Source organism: Podarcis erhardii (assembly GCF_964252035.2).
Source record: "Podarcis erhardii genome assembly, chromosome: 4".
NCBI classification, from domain to species: domain Eukaryota; kingdom Metazoa; phylum Chordata; class Lepidosauria; order Squamata; family Lacertidae; genus Podarcis; species Podarcis erhardii.
The window spans coordinates 57,400,582-57,411,925 of NC_138508.1; the positions used below are offsets into that span (position 1 = coordinate 57,400,582).

At 40.2% G+C, this 11,344-nt stretch overlaps 1 protein-coding gene across 2 annotated transcripts in view; it reads left to right on the plus strand.

The window, feature by feature from the left end:
* The window catches only part of UMODL1 (uromodulin like 1), a 52,165-nt gene extending 42,628 nt beyond the window's left edge, over window positions 1–9,537 (plus strand). Inside the window, exons 11-17 of one of the 2 annotated variants that reach the window (XM_081858945.1) lie at window positions 702–1,144; window positions 2,306–2,448; window positions 3,766–4,002; window positions 4,744–4,903; window positions 6,253–6,337; window positions 7,681–7,872; window positions 9,079–9,537. In XM_081858945.1, the coding sequence (XP_081715071.1) occupies window positions 702–1,144; window positions 2,306–2,448; window positions 3,766–4,002; window positions 4,744–4,903; window positions 6,253–6,337; window positions 7,681–7,853 (1,241 nt within the window). In that variant the 3' untranslated portion in view covers window positions 7,854–7,872; window positions 9,079–9,537. The remainder of the gene's footprint in view (window positions 1–701; window positions 1,145–2,305; window positions 2,449–3,765; window positions 4,003–4,743; window positions 4,904–6,252; window positions 6,338–7,680; window positions 7,873–9,078) is intronic. The other variant, XM_081858944.1, reaches the window with a different exon arrangement.
* Window positions 9,538–11,344: the final 1,807 nt, after the last annotated feature.

Below are 11,344 nucleotides of genomic sequence, written 5' to 3' on the forward strand. Positions count from 1 at the left end.
TAGGTGGGATTACAGTACAGTCTATAAACATACTGTAGCAGATGTTCACACAAAATAAGCCTGAAATAAGGTGCTGCTGGATCAATTATATATATTACATTATATTGCTCACTGGAGTCCAATGTTTTGTAATACAGAAAGGGGGCTCATTTCTGTGAACATTTTCAGCAGAACTGAAAAGCTCTCCCCACCCCTCCACCCCTTTTGGTGTTTGTTTGGGAAAGGCTTGAAAATGTTCACCTATTCAGGAAGCAGTTCACTTGCTGAATTAATTTTGTCCTCAGTGACATCAGCACTTAGTCAATTCCAATGGCCTACATAGTATTGTGACATCAGCTCACTAAATGGCAATCATTTAAACGATTTCTATGCGATTTTACACGCATTTTATTTACCTAGCAAAATTAAATTATATTAATTTAACCAAAATATATTTTTATTCCCAAGTCATGTTACAACCTTTTAGCACCTTTCATTTTTGGAATTGAAAACTGAAAAATTCAACAAGCCCTATTGTTACAATTTAAGCTTTTTAAAAGGGAATATTTCAGCCCCCCTGAAACTACTCCTTTTGATGAGAAAATTTAAATGGAACAACATTCCCACTTTAAACCCATTTTAATAATGTGTTCTGGTTCACTCCCTGTAAGAAAAGTAATTGAATAATGCAAGTTGCCATACCTTTCCCTTCCACTCTATAGCACTTTTTTCCAACCCTGATGCAGAAGGTACCCAGACAAAAGACCTGAGCAGCACAGTTTTACCTTTGACAGATCCGTATACTTCAAACCATGTGCCATCACCTGCTGGAGAGGATTCTTCTGTCCCCAAAACCAGAAGTTTGGAAAATGCAACCACCAGCACTATATTTAGCAATGCATCTACACAAACAACACCGAATGTTCAAGTCTCATCCTTACCACCCAGTAAGCCTTACCAGGGGATTTTAATTAAGAAAGCAGTCAGAGTGCTTTGCGAGATTGAAAAAATTGTCATCACCATTCAGAAGGACTTTCTGAAGCAAGAATCTATCCCAGAATCTTCCCTGTACCTGGGAAGACCCCACTGCAATGTAAGCTCCAGCAATTCCAGTCATGTCATACTTCGGACTGGGTGGAACGAATGTGGAACTGAAGTACAAACCGTAAGTCACTTCAATCTCGGAAGAGAACATTAAGTGATATTTACTGACATATAGTAATAATGAGTTCATTGAGATAACAAAGTAAGCATCAAAGGTCACTGAAACTAGAGAGTTCAGACTTGCACCCTGCAAACCAACTGGGGAACTTGCTTAAGAACAGAGAAGGTTGGAAAATTATTATCCACAATCCCTAAAGGATACTGCTTACATATGAAAATAGGATAGTAAATGAGATATAGGCTTTTGGTTTGGTGAGCAGTTTGGATATAAACCATTGCTAATAATAATAATAATAATAATAATAATAATAATAATAATAATAATAATATATTCTTACCTTCCATTTCCTTTCCTTGCTCTTGTGCAGAAACAGCACTGTGGATTCCATCACTGATGCCTAACCTGCTAATTGTTTTTAGTCAGGGTGAATAGAAGAAACATCTGCCTCTATTCAATCTGCAGAATATAGCTGCAGTTGCTTTATGGCCCTTTATAGAGATTTGGGAGACTGAAGTTTTAAAGCTATTGGCAATAGTTCTGCCTACACTGTATTTTAATATTTTGTTGGAAGCTGCCCAGAGTGGCTGGGGAAGCTCAGCCAGATGGGCGGGGTATGTATGTATGTATAAATTAATTAATTAATTAATGATGCAGGTGTATTTGTAAAAAATAATCAACATGTCTGTTCTGTGGCCTGATACAGGAAGAACTACATTTTCTTTTTGTCACATGCATTAATATGTCTAAAGCTTATTCCTGTGCATAATGGTGGCTACATGCAATTGGTTGGCTACAGAGACAAGATGGTGTGACATTTCCTGGTAGCCATCATGAACTGAGAGTTGTGTGAATTAGTGGATATGTGCCAGTTCTAGAAAACCCCCCATTCACTCCTGATTTTATTGTATTAATTATTTTATAAAAAATTATATACCACCCTTCAACCAAATGCCCATATTTTCACTCTTATACCATATTTTCACTAGTGCTTTTCTAAGATGACTAAACTTAATTGTTTTAATCCTTCCTCATATGGAAAAGGTTCCATGCCCGATTGTTCTGTTTTATTTGCTGAAGCCAGTGTGTCCTCCAAAGTTATTCTTAAAATGTAACAAACAAACCCTGATTTTCTTCTTCTGTTGCATTTGTTTTTCCCCCCAGAACACAACACACACCATAGTAAAATCAGTTCTTCGGAATGATTTGCTTTCTTCAAGGGTCTTCCGCCACCTGAAGGTTGTCAGTCCAATCCTTTGTGTGTTTCAAAATGATCTCTTGACTTCATCTGGATATACTCCAGAAGGGTAAGTGGGAATTTTAATACCCCAAATCCAAATGGTTCAGTGTACCTTCATTTCATTATACACTAAGGCAGAGGTTTTCAACCTTTTTTGAGTCCACGGCTTCCTTAACCAACTACATTCTTTCTGCATCACCCCCTGGGGCTCAGGAGCCCAGTTATGTCACCCCTTGCCTGCAGAGCTGGCAGCCCCTCACCCTTTTTTGAACACTCTCCCTTGGGGAGTATTCCCTCAGCCTCATCTCCCCTCTCCTTGGGAGTCCTCTGGGCAGTTGCAGCCGCTGCCCTGGTTTCTGAGCTGCCCCCTCCACCCCAAAGAGAGGTGCCTTGTCACACTGCCCCACAGGGACCTGGGAAGCACCCTCTGACCAGCCCCAGAGGCACCATTTGCCTGTGGAGCTTGTAGCCAGGGCTGCTGCAACAAAACAGCTATGCAAGCCTTTGGGAGGCAGATACACGAGAGGGCATTAAAGGAGAGAGGGAAGGAAAGAGGGACAGAGGCCAGTGTTGCCCATGGCACCCCTGACCATCCTTCAAGGCAACTCAGGGTGCCATGGCACACTGGTTGAAAACCACTGCACTAAGGAATTGTAGTGAAGATTCCCCCCCCCTCCAAGAGACTCAGAGGGACACTAACACTCAGATAACAGCCTACTAAAAATGGATACACTCTCTACAACCTCCATAAAAGATAAGAGGGAGAAGATGGGGTTTTGTGACAGGCAGCTGTAGCTTACAGAGAATAATTTTACCAGGGCTCTCTCCAATCACAGTGGTTTTGGGAGGGCCAAATGGAGGTAATTGTCAGAACTGTGTCATGGTTTTCCATTCCTCTTCAGAGTACACTCTTTTAGGAGAAAAGAAACTGGAAACATTTTGGGTGGAGTGATATAGATTTTGTTTATGCTTAGTTTCCAGTTTAAGGGATCTAATTTCTTCCTAATGCCAGGCCATACCAATGCTTCTCTGAAGACTTTCTTTAATAAAATCTAGTTCTGCACATTGTAATTTTTAAATTAGTTAATATTGTTAATATCTGCTGAGTGTTGGTTGTTATTAGGGGAGTCAGTTACCATCAATCCTCCCCAATTCTGGTCCTAGCTGTAGTTGCACCTGCTTTTTAGGATAGAATATAGCACTGTCTAGCTCTCTGGTTTTTGTTGTATATTTGTTGTGTCTGACTCTGTTTTATGTGTGTGCGTGCACACATAGTGTTGTACACAGAATCTAGAAAGAATACTGGTATTATGTGTATATGGGACAGAGGAACAGAGCTCATAAAAAAGCACTCCATGAATTTTAACAACTGATTATCTTGCAGGGTTTATGCCATTTTTGAGGATTTACATGGATCAGGACACTTCTTAACAGAAATGCAGCTATTCATTGAAAATGCCCCAATTCCCAAAAATTTCACCATCTCTGCTAGTGATGACCTAATGATTGAAGTGGGAATACAGAGACATGATAGCAACCTCAAGGTGGTCGTCAGCGAATGTTGGGCAACTCCAACTAATAACTCAAAGGACCCTCAGTCATTTCCTTTTATAGATGGCAGGTATGTTACACGCAATATATTCAGGGTGTCACACAAAAACCATGTACCAGGTAGTGCTATCTGAAAATTAAAATACAGCATTTAAGAGCATCATTTCAAGTTGGCAAGTCTGTGATTACTTAATATTTAGTTTAATTATTCTTTAGATTTCATCTTATTACTCAGGGTTAACACAAGCCATTATTTCTCAGTCTCTGCCCCCTGTCTGTAATGTTGGCATGATTTTATTGAACTACTGTGAATGGTAGTTGTAAAGATTACTAAGTTAATGAATATGAAGTGGCTTGAATCCTCCCCAGCAGTATATATAAATGCTGAACACCCAAGTTGACTGCAGCTACAATGGGCTTTCACAAGAACAAAAAACCAAAACTTACCCTTGATCATGGATTGATTATAAAAAGGAACGTGGTATTTCTTCCTGGATTAAATGAATTATGTTGGGGCAAAAAGGCAGTATTGAAAAGTTGGGTTTATTTTTGATCAAGTACAAGATAATGTACACCCATATATGCCTTGTTTAAATTGTTATAATGCATGAATACTCCTGGGAAATAAAATGAAAATTGCTAGGTATTGCTACTGCAGTTGTTGTTATAAGCTATTCCATAGCTGCTAATGGAAGTGTGTCTGCTTCACTTTCTCTCTCTGGACGGCTACCATCAATTTTTGAAGGAAGCTCAAAAACAGAAATACAAGTTAGCATGGACAGTGTTGAATTATATTCTGTTCTCTTTTCAGTTGTCCAGTTCCAAATGCACACACCACTATGATTTCGAATGGGATATCCAACAAAGCCCAATTTAAACTGAAAATATTTTCCTTTGTCAATGACTCAGTGGTTTATCTACATTGCAAAATCCATGTTTGTCTGGAAATTCCAAGGAGTAGTTGCAAGACGGTAAGGCAGCTTTTATTATTTCCTACATGAAAACCTTGTTGGAAAACAAGATGAAGGGGGTATATATTTCCCATGTATTCCCCAACTACAACAGTAAAATTACCCAAGAACATATAAGGCAGACTCCAATGTTGTGTGAGCAGATGTCTGCTTGTCCCATTGGACTTCACTCCCCCCCTGCACAGTGGCGTAGCGTGGGGGCTGCAGGGGGGGCCGGCCGCACCAGGCGCAACATCTGGGGGGGCGCGCTCGCACTCGCAGCTCTCTGCCCCTACCGGGTTAGGGGGCGCAAATTACTTGCCGGGTGCTGACAACCCACGCTACACCACTGCCCCTGCAGCCCCCAGTACACCCTCAAAATGTGAAACATAGCCACCATTCAAAATTTGCACATCTCTGAATTTTGCGGTGCAGTTCTTCAGTCAAGCAGTGTACACAGAAATGCATTTATTTGTGAAGATATTAGTGAAGATTATATAAAAAGGCATTATGCTAGGCAAAATGTGTATAGTTGGATACGTTTGCTGATAAATTTTATGATGACTCTTCTAAAAAAATTAAAATTGGAAATTTATATGGAGAAGTGAGCTTCAGATAGGAAAAGTTAGAAAATGAGAGAAACCAAATTTCTCCCATCCCTAGTTGCTGACCCTTCTTAGATGACCTTTTGAAATCTATTAGTAAATGACTACTTTGAGTGTTATGGATTGAAGTCAATACTTAGCAGTAGCTTTGAAGGTCCAGGAAAAGGACTTTGAAAAAATCTCTTAGTAGAAGTATAAACTGTACAATGGAAAACTAGTTCCTATAGTAGTCTTAGGTATTAAGTAAATTAATATGGTGATAATGAAATTAGTATTGGCAGAGATCTTAATGGAGGATTCTTAGACCTGCTAGTATTTCTGAACTGTAAAAGGAAACATTCCCCTGAATTCAGAGAATATGTGATACATATTTTCTCCCATGCAAGCGGTTCTGTTTTTAATTTTACTTATATAAGTATTTCTCTACTGCCATATCATTAAATGTCTAGGTGGTGTACAAATAGTTCTCAAACTAGTAGCTTGCACAGTGGCGCAGCTTCATGCTCCGGCACCGGGGGGGGGGTGTGTGTGTGTGGAGAGCAGGCGGGGGTGGGGCGCCCAGTGTGGGTGGTGGTGGGGCAGCCATGATGGCACCTGCCAGGATCGTGCTGCCAGGGACGGTGCGCTCCCCCCGCACTCCTCTTCCTCCTCCAGTGAGCTTGCAAAATCTGTTAAGATGGTCTGCAGATTGGTAGGCACCTAAACATTTCACACTGGAAAAAGAGAAGGCCACCAATGAATGTTTCTTCATTTTTATTCTTTCAGAACTGCAATGGTTTCCGTTTGATGAGGACTGGGGAAACTATAGCAATGCCCAGTGCATCTTGGGGGCCTCTGCGCAAATCCGGTGGTAAGCAATCAGTCACCAGGCTTGCAAAGATTAATACTGAGAGACAGCTAGGAGCGAAAATGATAAGAATGGTCATAAATGGGTTGGGGGTGCTGTGAACTAAGCAACAGAACTGTGCTGTGGAATTACACACTCCCTGCCCAAACCAACCAGAGCAGCCACTTGGCTCCAGGAGCAGGCCTAGGGCTGGGATGCAGCCGGACATCTGGCCCACCTCAGAGCATGGGCTCATGCTGGGCTCTCTCACGCACTCAGTGGCAGATTGTAGGCTCTCAAATTTCAGCGGCACCCTGTGCGACACTAAAATATGCCCTCCCCCCCACTCTCACACTCCATTCTGGTCATACTACCCTAAAACTGCCTCTGACTCTCCTTTCTCCCTCCTTAAAGTTAGCATAATGAGGGCCACACAGCAAGCCCTGAAGTGCTTCAAGATGATAACACAGCAGACTAATTATTGTTTGTTAATGCTGTACTGGCACTATTCTAATCTCATGACTATTGCATTTATCCAGTCCCCACACGTTAATAAAAAGAAGTTTCATTGGTGGTTGTCTGAAAGTTCTCCACCAGCTGTATGTGGAGGAAGAGGGCAGCATGGCCACTGCTGATTTGCTTAGCTCACAAGATCGTCATCTCTCTCTGTCTGGCCCCATCCCTTTCCTCCCTGGGCAGGAGCAGCAGTTTGTTGATTTGTGATAGTGAGAAGATGGGATTATCTTTGCAGACATTAAGGCTGCAATCCTATACAGATGTAGGAATCATCCACTCTTCCACTTGCCTGTGCCTAGAAAGTACAGGTCCAATTGGGGTTGTTTTTTCTTGTGCCATGCTTTCTAGACATGGAAGTGAATAGTTTGCCCTGCCATTTAATCTGGAAAAACACGCTTTCCACCACTGAATTGTAGCAAATTTCAATCTGCGGAAAACCCAGTTGATATTTGCTCCAATTCATCAGTAAAGAGTGGATTTTCCTGGGAGAAAGTGGTGGGGTAAACTGACTTGTGGATGAGCCTTATCTTGAAGGCAAGCCCTACTGAATACAACAGGAGTTTGTATTCAAAGGAGTTACTTCCAAGAAAACATGAATAGGATTGCACTTTTGAAATCTGGTAACATTTTACCTCATTTGCCTTTATGTTTTATAAGCACATTTAAAGCACCCAGTCACCCAAGGAATTCTGGTAAATGTAGTTTGTCAAGGGTGATGGGAATTATAGCTCTGTATTGGGTAGTCTACAGTTCTCAGGCTTCTGTTTTGGAAAAGGATATACTTTAAATGCATTGTGTGTATGCAAGCCAATATATCATCACATCTAATATTTTTATTTCCTTCATTTCAGCTGAAGAAAAGCATGGCTTAGGAGCAGGTTACATAGTCCTCATTGTCATTGGTGTATTTGCTTTTATACTGGCAATAACAGGTCTTTTAATTTTCCAACACCAACGCAAGGCCGGGGCGTACAATTTCAAAATCAAGTCTGACAATTTTAACTACCAAGTGTTCTATGACTGAACATTTCAGTTTTCCAAATGTAAGTTCTACCTTTCACTGAACTATTGTTCAAAGGGCTAGCTTGTGTGGTCCCTGGGAAATCTTTTAAAACGAGTTTTCCCTAGTGCAAATATATGGACTGGAAACTAATTAGGGTTTTGCTGCTCCTTTCTGGTGTGTGTGTGTGGTGTGTGTGGTGTGTGTGTGTGTGTGGTGTGTGTGTGTGTGTGGCCATCTACATGTAAAAACTAGTTTTCCTTACAAAATTTGTCCTTTATGCATCCAGTATCCACAATCAATCAGTACAGTGTGGTGAACAAACCATTAGGAAGCAAGGCTAGGAAGATGGGAAGTTAAACTCCTACTCAGTACTAAAGCTCGTTGGGCAGCTTTAGCCACCTCACTTTGGGCTTGTTTGCCAACATTAGTAACTGTTCATCCACTTGCATGTCTTTGAATTTGTATATAAGATGCAACTAGTTTTTTCCAGGTACATACCGGCAGGCATTTCCTTTAGTGTTTGTCCCTGCTTTTTAATTTGTTGAGTTGATTATGCTGCTTAAGTCGTGACAGGGCATCATGTGTTGATACCTTAAAAAACAACCACCCATGAAGAGTGCAAAAAGCACATAGTCAGACAACTGTAAATTCTTAGCACACATTTTTCTGATTGCTGTGCAGTATCTGGTGTAGATATTTGTAACATGGCTTGTTTGCACAGCTTTCTGGATTTGTGCAAAACTTGAGGGATCAAGAGAGGGGGAAATAAGGCTATGCTTCTCTCTGTTTGGAGCACACTAGAAATAGTACAAGCACAGTTGGAAGAGAAATGAAAACATTAAGAGAATAGTGCATGTGGACAGGAGAAAGAAGATGATTGATCTACCCACTCTGTGATCCTGAGTAGAGTCGTTTGGAGACTCATTATCCTCAGTTTATCTGATTATCTCGGTATTGAGTGAGCTTGAAGTTACGGGGGGAAGCATCAAGACTGGCGTTGTTTGAGGGTAACAGTTTGTGGACTACACAGATTAAATGGGATTGGAAAAAGCTGCAAACCCGCAGTAAACACCAGTGTGGACAAGCCTTCCCTGTTTGCCTAATTGGCTTGTGAAGATAAAATAGAATCACCCCAATGGATGAAATGAAGCTTCATGGAAGAAGAGTGCGATAGAAATGTGATGAATAGGAGGACAGCCAGTGTCATGCCACTAATCAAGTATTTTCCCCCCTCTTGGTATTCTAGCTGGAAACATTCTATGAATATAATGCTGCTCCATAAGATGTTGGACCTGATGCACCCCACCAAACTTAACCACAAATAGCCAATGCTCAGATGTATCTCCTGGTCTTGACATAAGTCCTCTAAGAACTTACTACTTTCTGTTGCTATGTTGAAGCACTTTACAGTTCTTGCATCCTTTCAGGAGGAAAAAATAACATTCACTTAAAAAACCCCAAAAACCTCTCTCACTCCCCTCATAGTACTGTCATTGTTGATATCACTCACTCAAGAAAGGCAGAACGTTTACTCAATGACAGAGCATTTTGATTTTCCATTCAGGCACTTAATTAAAGGACTGTAGCATTGCCATCTTGATGCAAAAGCCTGACTCCTAGAATGCATTATGAGATCTGCATTTTCAGGAAGAAATGCATGTTTAAAGCTGTTGTTTAAAACCAATTCAACACTGTTATATATAAACTTTGTTGCTTTTAACCACATGTTAAATTGGTTTTACAAAGAGAAAGAATCACTTCTGCAACTGGTCTGGTCATCCCCCCCCGAATATTCGCCAGTCAAGAATATTCATCATTAAAGCACTTCCCTAATTTATGATATTTTTGCAGTACAAGAACCACTAGGTGAATTTAGACATCTCCATGAACTTGCTTAAATTCCAAACTGATAGGAACGACAATGGCAATAACATGAGACATGCTAGAGAAAAGGATGATACTCAGACACAACCTTATGTACCACAGCAAACTGTGCTTTAGTTGACTGGCAACTCAGCATCTAGAGTAATAGAGGAATGAGAGATGGGTTATTCCAATGTACAAAGCAGCAATCATGTCCCTGCTGGGTCCATTCTATGTTGCCTCTATTTATTGTTTACTTCAGTGGCAATACATTGCAATTATTCAACGTTTCTCACTATGCCATTGTATGCATAGACTAGGCTTGTCAACAAATATCCAGTGCCTATAACAGCAGAATTTCCACTTGACATTAAGTTGTTGTACATCTACTTGTGGAGAAAGCCTTATTTGCTGAGTTTCAAATGTTGAAAGCACAGGATCCCTCAAAAGGGGTGGGGGAAAGATCTTACAAATTTAGCATTGACCCATGGACATGTAATCATATATGGACTGTACATACTGATTTTAGATATTCCCACAGCCATACAAAGGTAATTAAAAGATTCTAAAGGGTGGGCACTTCTTTCTTTCAATCCTTATTTTACATCGCAGTGCTAGTTAAATCTTAACATGAAGGTAACGATTTGGTAAAATGTCTGATGTGCAAATAAAATTGTTGAGATAGCCTGAGAGACATGCTAAACCATTGTTGTTTTTTAGGAGTCTATATTTTTGGTACATTTATTGTACATTTCCACAATTTAATTGGCTTTTGTGCATATATGAAAAGAGAAACTATTTTTATAGGTTGCAATTTCTGTGTTTCTATGCTGTAATAATATTGATAGTTTTGACATGGTCACTCGTGAGCTACTTAAGCATAGTTAGTAGGGCTTTAAATGTTACATCACCTGCATGGAAACCTCCCAAAACTGCTTCCACATAGTGGTGTTTAGTGCTGGAGGTGTAAAAGTGACCCTAACTGGGTTATCTTAAGTAACCCAGCTAGCTAATGAAAGGGGCTAGCTAAAATCCTGGAAGCTCTTAGAATAGTCAAAAACAAAATGGGGCAAATTCCAATTGATTTATGCTGAATAAAACCCTAGTGCTGAATTAGATACAAAGTAATATTATTAGCTTATTATTGGCTGTTTCAATAAATGCATTTTTAAGCTTATTTATGGTTTTTGATTTTGTTTTAACATCCTTTGAAGTCCAAAGGCTTACATGATTGTAGCTTGAAAAGTTGTTAATTCAGTGCTAAATTCAAGGCATGCTTACCTATGAATAAGCCCCACTTGCTCAGGGAGCCCTGTTGGTAAATGGTTGCACTAGGGTTACAATAGATTCATTTCATGATATGAGACTGTAGGTCTTAGTGTACAAACAGATACACATAAAGCATAATTTACAGCAAACAAGTGTCACCTTTTCACCTCCGTCTCAACCGATACTTGGCTTCCTGCATGCTCAGTATGAAATGCTTCACTTGAAGAGCACTTTTGACCCATGAATACATCCGTCATCCTAAGGTTTCTTGAGGAAGTTTAAAAACCAACAACGTAGTACCTTTTATTATGAGCCAAGTTTTTCAGAGAAGAAACTTTCTGTGTTACTTTGGGGAAAGTGGTTTCATCCATAATATCATT